Source organism: Syzygium oleosum, unplaced genomic scaffold (genome assembly GCF_021117445.2).
Source record: "Syzygium oleosum isolate NSW1041296 unplaced genomic scaffold, Sole_v2.1 Sole_v2.20, whole genome shotgun sequence".
NCBI lineage: Eukaryota > Viridiplantae > Streptophyta > Magnoliopsida > Myrtales > Myrtaceae > Syzygium > Syzygium oleosum.
The window spans coordinates 5,483,056-5,502,198 of NW_026607504.1; the positions used below are offsets into that span (position 1 = coordinate 5,483,056).

Consider the following 19,143-nt stretch of genomic DNA (forward strand, 5'->3'; position numbering starts at 1 on the left):
CGTTTCCTCATCATTCCCGTGATATTTCTATTCATCCTATGCAAACTCAACTCCGGTCTGGCATAGCTAAACCAAATCCCAGATATGCTTGCTTAGCTGAATATAATGTTCTAGCTGAGCCGAAATCACTTAAATCAGCTCTAGCTCATAAGGGCTGGACTCAGGCCATGCATGAGGAAATGGATGCCCTGCATATGAATCAAACTTGGATATTAGTTCCAAGAACAGCTCAGATGAATATCATAGGCTGTATGTGGGTGTTTAAAACAAAGTTAGCACCAGATGGAAGTCTTGACGGGTTGAAGGCTCGTTTGGTTGCTAAAAGATTTCACCAAGAAGAAGGAGTAGACTTTTTTGAAACCTTCAACCCCGTAGTGAAACAAGCCACACTCCGTATTGTCTTATCAGTGGCTATGGTAAAGCACTGGCCTATTTGTCAGCTAGATGTCAAAAATGCCTTTTTACATGGCACGCTTACTGAATCTATCTATATGGAGCAACCCCCTGGTTTTATCCATCCTACTTTGCCTCATCATGTATGTTTACTCAAGAAGTCTTTGTATGGTCTTTGCCAGGCTCCACGTGCATGGTTTGAGAAGTTCAGCAACTTTCTTCTTGAATTTGGTTTTTTCTGCAGCACTACAGACCCTTCTCTCTTTGTGTTTCATCGTGGCACTGACACAATCTTGTTGCTTCTGTATGTTGATGATATTGTGTTGACTGGTAACTCACATCAGTTGCTTGATGATTTCATCAAATCTCTGAGGATCTCTTTTCACATGAAAGATCTGGGCTCACTTCATTATTTTTTGGGGATAGAAGTCCAACGTACTTCAGTTGATCTTTTTCTCTGCCAAACCAAGTATGCTATTGATCTTCTTACAAGAGCACAAATGCAAGATTGCAAACCAATAGCAACTCCACTATCTGTAAGGCCTCTCCACACAACGGAAGATGACATCTATCTTGTTAACCCACTTGAATACAGAAGTTTAGTTGGCGGGCTTCAGTATCTCACCATAACTCGCCCAGATCTTGCTTACGCCACTAATCTTTTGTGTCAGAAAATGCAGCGACCAACCATTGCTGATTTTCATAAACTGAAGCGAGTCCTTCGATATGTTAAGGGCACTATGAATCTGGGAATCTTCCTACACTCTCAAAGTTCTATGACCTTATACGGCTTCTCCGATGCTGATTGGGTTGGCTGTCTTGATACCCGACGTTCCACCACTGGTTTTTGCACATACCTTGGTTCCAATCTCATCTCCTGGTCCGCTAAGAAACAACCGACTGTCTCTCGTTCATCTACTGAAGCAGAGTATCGAGCTCTTGCATCTGCTACTGCTGATCTTACATGGATTAGTTTTGTCCTACGTGATATTGGCATCTCTCTTCACTCTCCTACAACTCTGTTTTGTGATAACCAATCTGCCATCTCCCTTACTACCAATCATGTCTTACATGCTCGAACTAAACATATTGAAATTGACTTTCATTTCGTCAGAGAAAAGGTCTCCTTGAGATCCTTACGAGTTCAGTATGTTCCTCGTCATCGCCAGCTTGCTGACATTTTCACCAAGGCATTGTCATGACTTGATCATTCCACTCTCAGAACCAAACTGGACTTGGGGTTCAAACCTGCACCCAGTTTGCGGGGGGATGTTGAGACTACAGAAAAGAAAGAAGAAGTGGAAGTTGAAGCTCAAGTAAGAAGTGGAAAGCTGAAGCTCAAGTCTTCTATATGCAGCAACAGTGTCTGCGTAACTGATTTCTATTCTTAGAACTAAGGAAAAACAGAGTAGTTAACATTCTGTTAGTTCAGTTGAACAGAATTGTTCTTCTGTTAGTTTAGTTGTTCAGTTGTATTTTCTGGTACATGAGCTGTAAACTCGAGCGTTAGTTTTAGCTGTATGAACTATATAAACAGTGAGATACACAAGAGAGAGATAAGGCTCTCAGATGAAGTTCTGTATGATGATTCTCTGCATAATCTGATGAATAGAAGTTCACATATCTTCAACTATAGATTTCCTTCTTCTTTCTTCCATTTCTCAAGTTCTTCACATATAGGATGCTTCTGACTAGTCTGATCCAACTGAAATGTTTCCGTGAAATTAAACGCATTTAGAGAATGGCAGATAGAAATTGACCACGATCTCCCTGTGTCTCTTGTGAAAAGTGAGCTCGAAATACTGAACTTCGTGCTCTACCGTCAAGTTCCGGCCTTGAGGAACTTTGGTAGCCCGAGCTGACTTGTCATGACATGAAAACCCACTTGAGATGTCTCTACCAGCACTTAGATTTCGGTCCATAGCCAAGGTGAATTGGTTCTCCTTCGTGGGCTTGGTCACTTCGATGCGCCGCATCGAAAGGGACTACATTTGCTTGCCAGCCAGGGAAACCCGGACCGCTTGAAAGAGCTCGTTTTGGGCCTACCCGTCAGTTGGAGAAGCGAGACAGGAAGCCGGCGGATCTCGAAGAAGAGGGAGCCTTGGAATTCGGGGGGCACGAACGGTCTAATCACCGACTGCGCCACCATGACGGTGGCCGTTATGGAAGACACGGTAGACAACACAGCCTTGGCCACCATCATGGGGTTCTTGAAGTAGTTTGGAGTTGGGGCCGCCATTCTTTTCAGTTCAATCTACGGGGGGATAGATGGTTTTTGATTGGAGGAAATCGGGAGATGAAAATATGAGAATCAGAGATCGATACATTTTGGTAGAATTCTCCGGAGTGAATGGGACACCGCTAATGAGTCGGCCTTGGATTTTATGGAAAATGACACAAATAGTCTCTGAACTTTAGCTCCATGCGTAATGTAGTCCCTGAACCTTTAATTTATTCAATGTGGTCCTTGAATTTTAACTCAATATGTAATGTGATCCCTGAACCTTTAATTTTTTTTCAATGGAGTCCATAAATTTTTTGTGCATGTTTAATTTAGTCCCTGAACTACATGAAAATGTTTAATATTGTGCTTGATCTCGTATTAATATAAGGACAAAATTGAATAATTTTATATAGTTCAGGGATTACATTAAACATGTATAAAAAATACATGAATCATATTGAAAATTAGTTGAAAATTATGCTAAAATTCATAAATCACAATGAACAAATTAAAAATACATGGATCACATTACACATTAGGCTAAAATTCATGAACCTTGCATGATTATTCCTGGATTTTATGGAGTGAACTCTCTAACCGAGCGGGTTCCTGGACTGTTCCTAGTCCAAGTCTTCCTAGACTCAGGTTCTTGCCCCGACCGGGCGCTGTTCTTTGCCTTTTCTTTTGAGGGTGGTGGCAAATATGTTCAAGTCAGATCGACCAACCCCGCGCGATTATCTTATTCAATGATCGCATCTCGATGTAAGTTAGTTCCATTTCAGAATGATTTATCTAACGTTCTCTCCTTAACCCTCGCTGCACGATACGAGTGCGACCAGTGATAGTGGGAACCTTTTTCTACCTCGTTTTGCGTTGGCAAAGCTTGTCGTGTTCCTAGGAAAAGAACATGACCTCATTTGTCCTCCTTATCGCTGATCAATTTGATTCGAATCACTGCACATACGCATTTTCTCGAGACCATTCTCGAGCTCGGATCCATGTGATATCCATCGAGAATTAGTCGAGTCCAATAATTGGACTAGAATCCAAGCTCAGAGGAATAATGCTTTCGACCAACCCAAGCAAATACGAGATTCCGTGGAAAGGTCCAAACCATGAGAAAACTTAGTGCAAGATCATGTGTCCTCGGCGTGATATAACAATATAAAGCAAATTATACCCCCGGCACGATATTAATATCGATCGCAGAAAAAATGTCACAAGATTGATAGACCATGTAAATCAAATTCATCTAGACTATTGACCATGTGGTAAGTGATTTTACCATCTGACCCATATAATTAATGACTCAGAATGACCATGCAATAACTTCCCACGATCACTTTATCCTCAATAATCATCATCTTTATAATAATCTAAGTTAAAATTGATCAAAACATACCAACTCAGTAGATATTTATTGTTTATTCTTCAATTATTTCGCACTTTCCATTTTCCTCTTCAGTCCCTCCATTTTCTTCAATCAATTGGGACTGACAAACTTTCTCCTTTGTGACTTCTTCATCTTCTTTCCTCTTGTGATTAACGAGGAAGGAAACCATATCCCTGAGAGCAACCTCCGGTTCATCGCTCTTCATCAACTGCTCCGCAACTTCGGCCGGAGTGACTCTCGCCGCCGCGATCGAACTCTCTATCTGGCCGAACAGCTCGTGGCTATCGATCCCGAGATAATTAGATGCGAGAAGCCTGAACCCGCATGGGGTGCAATAGGACATGTGAACGTGCACATCCATGCGCCCTGGACGCAACAGGGCCGGGTCTAACTTCTCCTTGTGGTTCGTCGTGAAGACTATGATCCGCTCATCGCCACAGCTCGACCAAAGCCCATCGATGAAGTTAAGCAATCCAGACAATGTCAGCTGTTGCATGAGACAAAAATTAATCTCGTAGTGACAAACATAAGTGAAATGTCAAGGACAGATCATATGCATAGTATGCAACAAACCGAAGTAAACCTTATAATAGAAAGAAAGCCAAAAAGAAAAAAATTGTACATCTTCTCGTGAATATTCAGTCGGCATTATATTCATGCGTGCAGCTCGAGTTTCGGACTTCCTCTCTTGCAACTCAATGGTGCAATCGATGTCCTCGACCACCAATATGGACTGATTTGCAGTGGCGACGAGCAGCCTCCTGAGCTCCGCATTGCTACGGAGCCCACTCAGCTCTAGGTCATATATGTCGAAGTTCAAGTAATTGGCCATTGCCGCGATCAAGCTCGATTTCCCCGTGCCGGGGGGTCCGAACAATAAGTACCCTCTTTTCCATGCCTTGCCGACTCTCCTGTAGTACTCCTTCCTCCTCACGAACCTCTCCAGATCGTCGATGATTGTCTTCTTGAGCTCTAGGTCCATGGCCAGTGTCTCAAATGTTGCCGGGTGGTCGAGGTTCACCGAGGCCCATGCATCTGAGAGAGGACCTGTAGGGGAAAAAATTTGTAATGCAGATACAAAATTCAGTTTTCTGATGAAGAAGGTGCAAGACCGGTGCTAGTGAATTTTGACCTTAATGTTCTTTAGGATGTCGCATATGAACTTTTCTGTAGCAAGTGAGACTTCTGACTTGTCCGGTTGAATTAAAAAGTTTTGTGAATCTAGTATTTTTACTAATTTCAACACTTCTAACAGCAGAATTAAACATCTTTACACATAATTTCATTGATTTGAGCTTAATGGTCGACAATAATTACCGCCATAGACGCGGTCGAAGCTCGGAGTGTGTAGCTTCAACGTCTTCTTCCCCTGCTTCAACGACTTGGCCTCGTCGATGACGAAAGGCAGATAGGATTCGACCACCATCTCCCTGTGTTTCATGTGAAAAGTGAGCTTGAAGTACTGAACTTCGTGCTGAACCGTCGAGTTCCGGCCATGATGAACTCGGTAGCCCGAGTCGACATGTCTCGACGCCGAAACCCACTTGAGCTCGACCCCACGAAACGTATCCACCAGCGCCTGATTCCGGTCCATAGCCAGAGTGAAGTGGTTCTCCTTCGCGGGCTTGGACACCCGGATGCGCGTTGTCGAAGAGGATTGCTTGGCAGCCAGGAAAACCTGGGCCGCCCCGAAGAGCTCGTTTTGGACGAACCCATCGTACTCGTCGATGACCATGGTCATCTCGTTGGAGAAGCGAGAGAAGATGCCACGGATCCTGGAGAAGAGGAAGCCCTGGAGTTCGCGGGGGACGATCGTGTGGACCATCGACTGGACCACCACCACAGTGGCCGTCACGGAGGCAGCGGCAGACAGCACCGCCTTGGCCACTGCGATGGCATTCTTGAAGTCGGTTGGAGCCGGAGTCGTCATCTAAGCAGTCTGGTAATAGATGGCAATTGAGCCAGAGGAAATCGCGAGATGAAATCGTTGATTGTATGATCTTTTTTGGGTGAATGAGAGAACAATGAAGTAAGCGTTGGATTTTATAGAGTGAGCTTAGTGAAATTTTTGTTGTGTAGTAAGACCTCTTTGTTTAAGGGAAGTCTGACCTAGCGGCACAAAGTACAAATTATTGGGAAATTTGGTGCTTCGCCTTCTTGACCAAGCTGGTTCATGAACCGTTCATAGTCCAAGTCTTCGCAAAAGACTTTTGACTTTGCCCTTCTAATGCCGTGATGTTTCGGTCTTCTTGCACCTACCTTCACGCTTTTCCTTTGTCTGACTTTTCAGAGCGGTGGAAATTGTTCCTACAACTTCAAAACGATCCCACGAATGAATGATTTGTATTTCGATGTAAGGCGAAAGCCGCATGTACATGGCACGTTCCGTGTCAGCGTAGCTTGACTGCATCGACGATGTTACTTATCGATGACGACGCCATCATCGACGGATGAGCGTTCATTGGCAAGTGAATTTGTTTTGCCCTTAATTCTCGCGGCACTCTTTTGAACATGATCCGTGGACATCTAGGAGTGATCATCACGCTCTGCATTTCGTGTGGAAGATGGAGTAGGAGCGTTGACTTCTAGACTTTGATCCGAGCTCTAGTATCGGAGAAATGGTCTTTTGGTCAAGCTGGAAACTTTTCTAGCTTGTTTTGCTTTTGGAAAGCCTGTCTGTCTGCTAATAGAAAAAAGCACTGAAAGATTAAGTAAAGGACAACTTTATCTGTCCTTGTCGCTAGTCAATTGAATTAGCACCGCGGTATATACGCGTTTTCTCAAGGCAATCCTCGGAGCCGACACGTGCGTCTCGAGTTATTGATCGGTATATGTCTAACAGGGGACTACTCTGCCTAGTGAGAATTAGTCGGATGCTCAAAGAAATAGGGGCATCCTTTTAATATGGAAAAAATCGAGAGGAAAATGCAATTACGAGATTCTATGGAAGGCCCAGAACGCGAGAAAGGGTAGGATTAGCTTGTTGTCCAGGGGAAGTAGTCTCTCGGAAGAGTTGTCCCGTCCCTAGGTACAAAATGGCTGTGCATCTGTTACAGATTCAGTTAATGAAGAATTTGCAGAGGAAGCAGAGATTATATTCTCCACTGATGTTGATGGTTCCTCTCACTCTTCTGTGACTGCTTCTTCCTTCTCCTCCGGAGCATAATGGTGGTTCAGCGCAACGAATGCAGCTGGTAGTCATCTGGGTTTTCGCCCTTCATCCTTTTCCTTCTGTAGCCATCATTTCCTGATTGTATCATGCGGTTGCAGTGAACTTTTTGTTTTTGTTTGACATTCTAGAGATGCTACAGGTCCCTCTTTGTTAAGATTGATTGTGATGGGCATACTAATGGATGCGTTGTGTGTATTTTTGCGCATGAGATGAGCCGTTCATCAGGGGAATTCATCTACATATAGATGGTAGGCCTAGATTGTCCTCATGCAAAGGATTGTCGCGTAGCAGAGGAAGAAAACAAAAGCGGTCCCGTGCTATTTACGAAACACCATCATTCGATGGTCGACACAACTCGTCTTGTCGCAAATTTCGTTTCGTGTTGGAATTGAAACTCTAATACGTGAAGATCGATAATTCTCTTAAATACTACCAGTGTGTAAGACCCTACGACGCAACCTTTCAACCGGGTGGAATTGGCCAAACCTGATAACAATCAAAAGAAATATAATAAGGCAAGTAAATTAAATTAAAATATGTACAAAGTTCTCGCATATCATCTTTCTTAGTACATAGTCTGAATAAAAACGATGGGAAAATACCATTATTCATTTATTTATTAATTCACTCCCTCCATTTTCTTGAACCGTTTGACACTGACAAACTTTCTCCTTAACGACTCCTTCGTTTTCTTTCCTCTCGTGATCAACGAGGAAGGAAACCATGTCCCGGAGAGCGACCTCCGGTTCGTCGCTCTTCATCAACTGCTCGGCTACTTCGGCCGGAGTGACTCTAGCCGTCGCGATCGAACTCTCGATCTGGTCGAAGAGCTCGTGGCGATCGATCCCGAGATAATTAGAAGCGAGAAGCCTGAACCCGCACGGGGTGCAATAGGACATGGGAACGTGCACGTCCATGCGCCCTGGGCGCAACAGGGCCGGGTCTAATTTCTCCTTGTGGTTCGTAGTGAAGACTATGATCCGCTCATCGCCGCAGCTCGACCAAAGCCCGTCAATGAAGTTGAGGAATCCAGACAATGTACCCTGTTCTAGTTCCATGAGAAAAGATTAATGCTGTAGCGACAAAAAGTAAGTTAACTGACAAGGACAGATCACACGCATAGAATGCAACAATCGAACTAAACCTTATACTAAAAGAGAAAGCCAAAAAACAAATTGGTACTCGATCTTCTTGCGGACCAGTCGGCATAGTATTCATGCTCGCCGCTCGGATTTGGGACATCCTATCTTGCAACTTAATAGTGCAATCGATGTCCTCGACCACCAATATGGACTGATTCGCGGTGGCGACGAGCAGCCTCCTGAGCTCCGAGTTGCTCCGGAGCCCGCTCAGCTCTAGGTCGTATATGTCGAAGTTCAAGTAATTGGCCATTGCCGCGACCAGGCTCGATTTCCCTGTGCCGGGGGGTCCGTACAATAAGTACCCTCTTTTCCACGCCTTGCCGACTCTCCTGTAGTACTCCTTCCTCCTCACGAACCTGTCGAGATCGTCGACGAGCATCTTCTTGAGCTCTAGGTCCATGGCCAGCGTCTCGAATGTCGCCGGGTGGTCGAGGTTCACCGGGGCCCACGCATCTGAGAGAGGACCTGTAGAGGAAAAACATTGTGATGGAGATACAAAATTCCGGTTTTTGTTGAAGAAATCGACATCAGAATCGCAGTAGATAAGAAGGTGTAAGACTGCCAGTCCGATTGAATTGAAAAGTTCTGTGAATTTTAGTATTTGTACTCCTTTCCACACTCTTAATAGCAGAACCAAACGTCTTCACAGACTTATCTCGTTGATTCCAGCTTGAAGTTCGAAGATAATTACCGCCATAGACGCGGCCGAAGCTCGGGGTGTGTAGCTTCAACGTCTTCTTCCCCTGCTTCATGGACTTGGCCTCGTCGACGACGAAAGGCAGGTAGGAATTGAGCACGATCTCCTTGTGCTTCCTGTGAAAGGTGAGCTCGAAGTACTGAACTTCGGACTGAACCGTCGAGTTCCGGCCCTGATGAACTCGGTGGCCCGAGTCGACTTGCCTCGACGCGAAGACCCACTTGAGCTCGACCCCGCGAAACGTATCCACCACCGCCTGGTTACGGTCCATGGCCAGAGTGAAGTGGTTCTCCTTCTTGGGCTTGGTCACCCGGATGCGCCGCGTCGACGGGGACTGCTTGGCGGCCAGGAAGACCTGGGCCGCCTCAAAGAGCTCGTTCTGGACGAACCCGTCGTACTCGTCGACGACCATGGTCATCTCGTCGGAGAAGCGACCCAGGAAGCCCCGGATCCCGGAGACGAGGAAGCCCCGGAACCGGCGGGGGAAGATGGTGTGGACGGCCGACTGCACCACCATGGCGGCGGCCGTCACGGAGGCCGCGGCGGACAGGACCGCCTTGGCCGCCGCCGCGGCGTTCTTGAAGTCGGGCGGGGCCGGGGTCGCCATCTCTCTTCGGTTCGATCCGTATGGAATGGATGGATGGTGATATGGCCGGAGGAAATGGGTCGTCGATGAACACAAGAATCGGAGATTGGATCTGCAATTTGGGCGATTCTTGATGGTGATGGGGACTGAGAGAACGATGAGTGGCGTTGGATTTTTGTGGAGCGAGCTCGCGACACTTCTTCTTCTTCTTCTTCTTCTTCTTCGGCGCAAAGCTCTTTGCTATGTTCATGGAAGGTTCGTAGACCCAAAAAGTCTTCGTAGACTTTGACTTGACTTGATGCCGTGATGTTTCAGCCTTCTTGCACAGACCGTACGATGATGTTCTTTTTCTTCTTTTTGCCCCCCTTTTTGGGAGTGGCGGGCATCGTGGGGCTTGGAGGTCCTTGTGTTGTTCGCGTTCGTACCAAAATCATGTCAAGACCAATCTTCACGCAATTATCTAATTTGACTATTGTATCCGGATATTATTGTTTCCGAACTTTTAATTTGTTCGATACGAACTCTAAACTTTTGATATATACTTAATTTGATCTCGAAACTTTATGAGAATGTTTAATGTTATTTTAGAGCTTAAATTAATGGAGTGTAACATTTGATATTTTTAAATGATATAAGTACTAGATTGAATATTTATCAAAAGTTCAAGGACTAGATTGAACATATTAAAAGTTCACGGACAACATTGTACATTGGGTCAAAATTTGAAGGCCACATCGAACAAAATAAAAATTTGGGGATGACATTACATATTTGATCAAAGTTCATGAACCATCTGTGTAATCGTTCCTATTAGTCATGACACGACATGAATGTTATTCATGCGCATGAAAATAATCACCTCTGACTAGGAGTAACTCATTACGCTGGGCATTTTGTCGGTGGAAGAAGATGGAGTAGGGAGTAGACTTTGATCGGAGTCCGTCGTGTTAACCCCTAAAAAATTTAAACCAAAAAAGAAAAAAAAGAAAGAGTAACCTTATTTATACTTATCTCAGATCGGTTAAATTCGAATGACTAATTCTGGTGCGTGCGCAACGGGGACAACCATGCTCAACGAGAATTAGTCGGGTGCTCGAAGAAATACGAACACTATTTTAAAATGGAAAAAAAAGAAGAAAAAAAAGAAGCCAAAATGACCTTGAGCCCAATAGTTGGACTAAATCCAAGGCTCGGACGAGTAATGTTTTCAGCCCAAAAACCAATGAGAAAGCCCAATAATTTGACAGCGTGTGGCAAAAAATTAAGACTTGAAAAAGACGTCGACAGCAGGGTTCGAACCTGCGCGGGCGAAGCCCAACAGATTTCAAGTCTGTCTCCTTAACCACTCGGACATATCGACTCCCACCAGTTGGCATATTTCCTGTAAAATGATATAATATAAATGACCGAAACAGGTTCACTCATCTAACCACATTCATCTTCTCCCGTCCCAAGCCTGATCGCCATATCTATCTGGCTGGCTTCTCAGGGTTGCCCCGAGGACCCACGTGCCTGCCACGCGACGTGCGTCGTCGAACGAGAACGACTATCGTACCCGATTGATCGATGGGTTTAATCAAGCGCTTAAACAATCTCAAATGCTCATCTGTAAGTAAAAAAAAGGTCAAGGAGATTTCTAAAAATATGTGACCGGTTTTTCTTTCCCTCGATCGAGAGCTCCGGCACCGGTGGAAGATATTTACAAAGAGGAGAGCCTTCTTCTTTCTTCTTTTTTTCACCCTTTTTGAACCCGATCTAAAGAGGAAGAAAGCTCGATTTAGCCCCACGATTAGACATCGTGCCCCTTCGCTTACGTGGGTAGGCAAAGAACTAGAGAGGGGCAAAATACCAAAGTATTCAAAAAGGTTACTCATTTCGGGTCCATCGCTTATTGAAAATTTCCCGCAAAACAAATTAGGCATGCTTACATTGATCCATGCAAAAAAAAAAAAAAAAAAAAGATAGAGAGAAAGAAATGATCGATCATCTCCCAAATGAGAAATTTCAACTCATGTTTTCTATGGCACAATTTTATCGAAAGATAGCTTCGTGGGAGGCGAAGAAATTTTCGAATTTCAACAAATCTCGATCTACAGTTCATTTTACCTGGCTGTAGCAATTCCTTCGAGATTCTTCCGGACGAGATATGAACCTAATAACAACCATCTCCCATTTCGCGGTACGAATGAACTTTTAATCAAAGCCCGAGACCCTCGATCATGCGCCATGCGGACTTGGAAACGTGATTAAAGAGGAAAATGTGGTGCCTAAGGGTGCGAATGGTAACCATTCTGCTCCAGAAATCAAATTGGTAGAAATTGATTTCGAATTCTTGAGAAATTGATTTTTGGAGGAGAAATCATTTGATAAAACACGATAAGTCTGCTCTAGAAATTGATTTCTAGAACGAAATCTATTTTTATTTTTTTATTTTTTGGGCACCTCAAAAAAATAAATTTCACTCAAAGTGGGTGCTGAAAGGTATTCTAAGTCATTTTGTGAAGTTTTGAAATTTTTGATTTTTTGATTTTTTTGGGCACCTCAAAAAAATTAAATCTCACTCAAAGTGGGTGCCCAAAGGTATTCTAAGTCATTTTGTGAAATTTTGAAATTTTTGATTTTTTGAGCACCTCAAAAAATTAAATTTCACTCAAAGTCTTGCAAAGGTATTCTACGCCATTTTGTGAAGTTTTGAAATTTTTGATTTTTTATATTTTTTGAAAAAAATTTACCAAATTTCCTATTTTCCCGAAATCTGACTTTTTTTTTATTTTCTGTAAATTCTTATGAATTTTTCTAGAATTTTTCAATTTTTATGCATTTTCTGAAAAAAAAAATAGTGAGAAAAAGAAAGAAAATAGGGAGAATGCATTGTGGAAGAGAGAAGCTTCTCTTTTTCTTGCTCAAAACTCATTATGGAATCAAGAATGTATTATGGAATCAAGAATACATTATGGAATCAAGTATTTTTAAGCCGCATTTTTTATTCTAGGAATACGAAAATTTTTAGCTTACAAAATGCGTTATTATTTTTTAACAAACGTTTCGATTTGGAATCGACTATTTCGATCGAATTTTTACCCAGGAATGGATTCCATGCGCGCCCTAAGTGTCCGGGAGAGAAACATCAAATGCCCGACTTTTGCAAATCCTCTTTCAAAAAAGAGGCCGCACTAATTTGATTCCTGCCTCCCGCCTGTCGTTGGTTCTAACCATATGCTTTTAAACCATCTATCAACATTCGAAGACTGATTTTGCAAATATGCTCTCTACCTACCCGCTCCACCTGGATCCCGAAAATAAAATAAAATAAAAAGACATCCGAGACCCACGCACGTTCGCATGGGAATCAAATGGTGTACGGAGGACGACAACGGGGCCGTCCCGTTTGAATGGTCAAAGAGAAGCACCTTAAAAATTAGGACAGCATACCTGTCTTAGATCTCCATCGATTCCCATCTTAACCCGACATGCACCTACCAATTGGTGGTCCTCCTATGGCTTGACATTCATTAAGAAGGATACAAAAAAAAAAAACACCCAAAAGAGAAAAAACACAAAGAAAAGAAAACCACACCCCCCACGTGTCTCAACGTTTGGCCCAACTATTATGTCACGTGCGCTAGCTTTTGGTACGCGACCATTTGCTCTCTCCAAGAGGCACATTTGCAAACACGACTCCGGAGAGAATTCAATTCATATAGGAGTAGAGGCCAAAGAGAAGCTGCCACACGGCATTGAAATGTCAATGTGATGTTTGAAATATATTTGACACGATCTTGTTTTATTTGTATACGTCGACGTAGAAACTTGTCATTGAGTGTGATATTGCATCAACTTTTGTCCATCTCACGATGACAGCTGTTGGGTTCCATAAATCATATTTTTTGCTTTTGCGTGCACGAGCAAAAGCCATAAACAAAAGAAAGCGCAGAAGAGAAGAGCGCGCGTCATGACACGAATGTTAAATTCATTGACGTTCGTATTTGTTCCGTCCGACGTTTTCCTTCCCTTATAGAGTCCCGCATGTTTGGGAATGCATCAAGCGAAATGTTAATATACTTGTGATTCTTTAGTAAGTGTAAAGTCGAAACCGGAATACTGGGAGGACAAGTCCATGGGTTCGTGTCCGCGAGCATTGATTAAGCTAAGAAGATAATGTATTGTATAATCCTGATAAGATGGTAGAGAAAATATTCAATGGTATCAAAATTGACTTGGCGCGTATTTATCAAAATTGATTAAGCCATAAATGCTACTCAGCTTTTTAAAAAAAAAGATTCAAATGGCTGCCCAAAGCAGCTCTCTTCTCTTTGGGAAGATATTAAAGTGGCATCAAAGCGTCACATCAATCTTGACGTGACACACATTTATCCAATCAAATTTATTCATAAATTTTCATGTTGCAAAGTATTACAATTAAATAAAATGCTCTATAAATGATGACCCGTAAGCCAACCATAAATGCTACTAAGCTTTTAAAAAAAAATGTTTCAAATGGCCGCCCAAAGCGACTCTCTCCACGATCGGTCACTCCTTCCCATCTTTATTTATTATTATTTTTTCCTTTTATAATTCTCTCTCTTTTTCAATTTTTTTTTATTTTATATTCTAAACGTCCTTTTCTGTTGCATGTGTCGTTTGTTCTACTCCAAGCGTAATAACAAATAAATTTTGACGTCCCCATCGCAAAAATTATTGGAGCTAAAAAAACGAATTTTGCTTTTTCCCAATTGAACCTTGAAAATGATGGGAAGATTTGGATTTGCTAAAAGGAGACGTGGACCTTTTTTCCTTTTTCAATTTGGCGAAGCTCCAAGAATATACATAGCCTCGCTTTTCAACTATTGGACCCCCCGTAGCATCCACGAGAAAAACATGTGATATAAAAAATGCAATGCTACATATATATATATATATGGATAATATTATATATATTATATTTGTGAGATGATATTTGAGTCTTTAACTAAATTTAATTGGCGCATTTGAGCCAAGCCTACCAAAAGAATCTCATATAGAAAATTGCATGTTGGGCCCGAAAAATCATAAAAATTTGAAATCTATGAGAAAAAAGACAATAAGAGGATAGGAATGGTGTCCGCCAGTTTTTCCAAAATATTCCCATGTTCCGAATATTAATTATATTTAACACGAAAAAATCGCGCATTAACAATTGAAATTTATTAAATTCATTTTTTTGTAGAGGGCGATGATGACTTTCGGATTTTTTTTTTTTGGTCTCCATCTATTTACCATGATGCAAGAGGCATCCTTGAAATTTTGAAAGGAATTTCCATTTCTAATTTAGTCGAGATCTGGAAAACAATCCTCATGGTCCGGTCAGCATATGAAGAATTGTGTTTGGGGAAAGAAGATCTTCGACCAAACATTGTAACACGTAGATGTTGATCCGAGATCGTGAGCGGGCTTTGAGATTTTGGCAGCATTTATTTTGCAAAAAATGAAAAATTCAGAAAATATTTTCATAAAAATATCTGCTTGCATCGCTGACAAACATGACTATTTACATACATATTATTATCGATAATGACAATATTTTTTTATTGATTACTGATTTCAAGCGATACGAGCTATCAATATTCTCATCTTATTATTAAATTTACTGCGAATTTTATGGAATTGCGATTTATCTCTCTCGCACGGGGCCTCTTTCCGTTAACAAATTTCAAAATTTCAAGAATTCTTCCCGAAAAAAGGGAAAAGATTAAAGACCAAAAACAGAAAAGTTCCTTTCAAGCAAGGCAGACGGCGATCGCGAACAGAAGCACCACCCTGTCGCTCGGATGGCGACGGAGGCGCGCGATGTCGCTGACGCGTCGATCGTCTCTCGCTCGTCAGCATCCGCCAAAACCATGTCAGATCTTTATCCCCACGGCCACGATCGTCCCTGGCCCCTCGGCGTCCGCCCGCGACAGCGAAACGCGCGACCTCTGACACGCCCCGCCGTGGGGTTGCCGCGCGACAGAACACAGCGGCAGCTCAGCTTGAAGATCGGGCGGTCCGAAGTTGGCCGCACCGGAAGGGCAAAGGGGGAATCTATATTTGGTCTCTAGAGCAAGAAAACAGAAAAGGGTAAAAAGAAAAAGCGGAACAGTCCCGTGTCGTTGTTGTCATCATCATCCATCCATCCATTTTCCCTTGCTCTGTTTCCCCGTAATTAAATATCCAACCCAGCACCCCACCTAGTGCTCGCTCGATGAAAAGGCGAGGCTTTCTTTGCTCCCGCAAAAGATCGCGCGAAACCCATTTCAAGAACCGGAGATCGATATCGGAGCTCGTCCCTGAGGGCTGCCGCGAGCGATGGGTCGATTGGGAGAGAGGTTCTGGGCGCTGGTCAACAACAGGTGGCTGGTGTTCGTGGCCGCAATGTGGATACAGTCGTGCGCGGGTATTGGGTACTTGTTCGGGAGCATATCGCCCGTGATCAAGAGCTCGTTGAGCTACAACCAGAAGCAGATTGCGAGGCTCGGCGTGGCCAAGGATCTTGGGGACAGTGTTGGGTTCTTGGCTGGGAGCTTGTCTGAGGTCTTGCCTATGTGGGGTGCTCTGCTCGTGGGTGCTCTGCAGAACTTTGTTGGGTATGGCTGGGTTTGGCTCATCGTCACCGGCCGAGCTCCAATTCTGCCTTTGTGGGCGGTGAGTATTGATGATGCAACAGAAGCTATAAGATTTATGTTTTGTGTGTGTTTGGTGATGTGTATGTATAGGACCTGGCGAAATCTGTTCTTGCACATCCCTATAATTTGTTATGCCGATGGACATTTGAGAGAAACGAAGTTCGAGATGTCAATTGTGGAAGTAGAAGGTCATGTAGGATTTAGGAAATGTAGATCAGAACTTCTCTTTGCTATTTCTGTGGTAATGGTTTTTATTTTGTGAGGAGATGGATTTGGATGTTTGAGGAAGGTGGTGGGGCTGCATCATAACCTGATGAGTGATGATTTTCTGCTGAAATTTGGCAGTCCGAGTCCATGGCTTGGGCTGCAGCATTTGGAGCTCCAGATCTCACATTTCTCTGTTTATATCTGTGACAAGTTAGAATATTTCAGCATATGCATCTCGTCGAATTAATTTAGCCCTCTGGCAGTTGCTGGTTGTCTTTTGATGATAGTACCTATTAATTGTCCTTTAAGCAGATTAACTATGTTTGACTGCATGAAAAGATTTTTGTGCCGATCCTTTATGAACATATGTGTTTTCTTTTAGTGTTCTTCTCCCTTCATTTTGTGATCTGTGAGAAGAAACAAGACATTTGGGTAGTATTCTTTTGCCATTGGTGTACATGTGCATTCTTTCATGCAAGGGAACAAACAATTTAGATTCCTCAAACTAAGAAAACTCTCGAGTTCTTATGCATCACCAGGAGTTACTTGTTTGGAGTTTAGCTCTCAAGATCATTTAGTCTTCTGCTGATCCCTTTGCACTTATTACTGAATATCTCCTGTTTCCCTGCATCTTGGCATGCTTGCGAGACAAAGTCAAGAGTGCTTATTGATGGAGCTCCTTTTGGTTTATGTAGATGTGTGTTCTCATCTTCCTTGGAACCAATGGCGAGACCTACTTCAATACAGTAACTCTGGTTTCCTGCGTGCAAAATTTCCCAAAAAGCCGGGGTCCTGTGGTGGGCATCCTGAAAGGCTTTGCTGGGCTCGGTGGTGCTATTTTGACACAAATTTATGCGGTGATCCATTCCCCCGATCATGCGAATCTCATATTCATGATTGCAGTTGGTCCAGCAATGGTCACAATTGCTCTGATGTTCATCGTCCGACCAGTTGGAGGTCATAGGCAATTACGCCCATCTGATGGACTAAGTTTTACATTTATCTATAGTGTATGCCTTCTGTTGGCAGCATACATAATGGGGGTCATGCTCGTGGAAGATCTAGTTGATTTGAATCAGACAGTGATCACGATTTTTACGGCGATTCTATTCGTGCTGCTCCTGCTTCCGATCGTGGTGCCGGTTTCATTGACTTTCTTCTTAGACTCAAGGGCACCATTTCAAGAACCTCTTCTGCCTGAGCCACAGAAACAAGAACCAGGCAAATCTGAGCAGGATGGACATGAGGTCATTTTCAGTGAAGTTGAAGATGAAAAGCCAAAGGAGGTGGACTTGCTTCCGGCATCAGAGAGGCAAAAGCGAATAGCGCAGCTGCAGGCGAAACTTTGCCAAGCTGCTGCCGAAGGTGCAGTGAGGGTAAAGAGGAGGAAGGGCCCACATAGAGGAGAGGACTTCACTCTGACGCAGGCTTTAATTAAGGCGGACTTTTGGCTTATCTTTTTCTCGCTTCTACTGGGTTCTGGTTCTGGAGTGACGGTTATCGATAATCTGGGCCAGATGAGCCAATCTCTGGGGTACAATAACACGCATATATTTGTGTCCATGATCAGCATTTGGAACTTCCTAGGCCGTGTTGGCGGAGGCTACTTTTCTGAAATCATTGTAAGGTACGGAGTTAATTTGCTTTCCTCCGCAATGGTGATTTTCTTACCAAAGAACCTCTGTTTTAGCATCACCATTAACCATGATGTTGCCTTTTGCCCCAACAGGGATCATGCTTATCCAAGGCCAGCGGCAATGGCTGTGGCTCAATTCATTATGGCTATTGGGCATGTTTTCTTTGCCATGGGATGGCCTGGGGCAATGTACATCGGTACCCTCTTGATCGGGCTTGGTTATGGGGCCCACTGGGCGATCATGCCTGCCATGGCCTCGGAGTTGTTTGGGTTGAAGAAATTTGGCGCTTTATACAACTTCCTTACTTTGGCTAACCCCGCCGGTTCGCTAGTCTTCTCCGGTGTAATTGCGAGTAGCATATATGATTACGAAGCAGAGAAGCAAGCGCATCAGCACCATCACCATCACCATCCGCGAAGCTGGGGGTCGATATTTTCAACCATGCTTGCTGTGGATGAGCCGCTGAAATGTGAAGGTTCTATATGCTTTTTCCTGACGTCAATGATTATGTCAGGACTCTGCGTCATCGCGGTGGTCTTGAGCATGATCCTTGTCTACCGGACTAAAATTGTTTACGCCCATCTCTATGGAAAATCTCGTGCCTGAATTATATGATGGGGTCAGAGTTGTGTTCATCCCTTATGAAGCGATGTTAAGAGACTTGATTGTTCAGCTGGTAATGCCATCAGACCATGCTTTTCTTGACGTGCTGCATTATGAGAAACAGTGTCGAACTCTCCGTTGCTCCTGTATCGTGAGCCTAATTAGAGAGAGGTTTCGGTAGTGACATGTGCCGTAGAAGATTGATGTATATGTACATTTCTTGGGTTGCGAGTTGCGACAAGTGTGCTATATACCTGCTCTTTACTTTGCCATCTATTTGGCATGAATTTAGAAATGGTTCTTCTCTTTGTTGTCATCATGGTGCATATATCCTCTTACTCCATCTGCTTGCATGAATGGTTAAGAATCAGTTTCCTTGATGGCTTCAATTCTTGTAAAAGAACAAATATTACATCGAAAGAATTTCTGAAAGTTGGTTTACTCGAAC

The 19,143-nt window shown here is 43.3% G+C and overlaps 3 protein-coding genes and 1 non-coding gene across 4 annotated transcripts; 1 reads left to right on the forward strand and 3 right to left on the reverse strand.

Moving 5' to 3' along the window:
- Nucleotides 1–3,816: 3,816 nt before the first annotated feature.
- Nucleotides 3,817–6,045, reverse strand: LOC115664574 (AAA-ATPase At3g50940-like). Its single transcript, XM_030586492.2, has 3 exons — nucleotides 5,328–6,045; nucleotides 4,633–5,057; nucleotides 3,817–4,497 (listed from the first exon to the last, which is right to left on the reverse strand). Exons 1-3 carry the CDS (start codon nucleotides 5,938–5,940, stop codon nucleotides 4,042–4,044), a joined length of 1,494 nt encoding a protein of 497 aa, XP_030442352.2. The 5' UTR covers nucleotides 5,941–6,045; the 3' UTR covers nucleotides 3,817–4,041.
- A 1,643-nt stretch (nucleotides 6,046–7,688) lies between these two features.
- Nucleotides 7,689–9,846, reverse strand: LOC115664575 (AAA-ATPase At3g50940-like). Its single transcript, XM_056320382.1, has 3 exons — nucleotides 9,016–9,846; nucleotides 8,365–8,789; nucleotides 7,689–8,225 (listed from the first exon to the last, which is right to left on the reverse strand). Exons 1-3 carry the CDS (start codon nucleotides 9,626–9,628, stop codon nucleotides 7,791–7,793), a joined length of 1,473 nt encoding a protein of 490 aa, XP_056176357.1. The 5' UTR covers nucleotides 9,629–9,846; the 3' UTR covers nucleotides 7,689–7,790.
- A 1,039-nt stretch (nucleotides 9,847–10,885) lies between these two features.
- On the reverse strand, nucleotides 10,886–10,967 carry TRNAS-UGA (transfer RNA serine (anticodon UGA)). The gene has a single exon. It is a non-coding gene; the product is annotated as a tRNA-Ser (tRNA).
- Nucleotides 10,968–15,390: 4,423 nt separating this feature from the next.
- Nucleotides 15,391–19,011, forward strand: LOC115693188 (protein NUCLEAR FUSION DEFECTIVE 4-like). The gene is made up of 3 exons (XM_030620169.2): nucleotides 15,391–16,267; nucleotides 17,151–18,082; nucleotides 18,185–19,011. Exons 1-3 carry the CDS (start codon nucleotides 15,932–15,934, stop codon nucleotides 18,696–18,698), a joined length of 1,782 nt encoding a protein of 593 aa, XP_030476029.1. The 5' UTR covers nucleotides 15,391–15,931; the 3' UTR covers nucleotides 18,699–19,011.
- The last annotated feature ends 132 nt before the right edge of the window (nucleotides 19,012–19,143 follow it).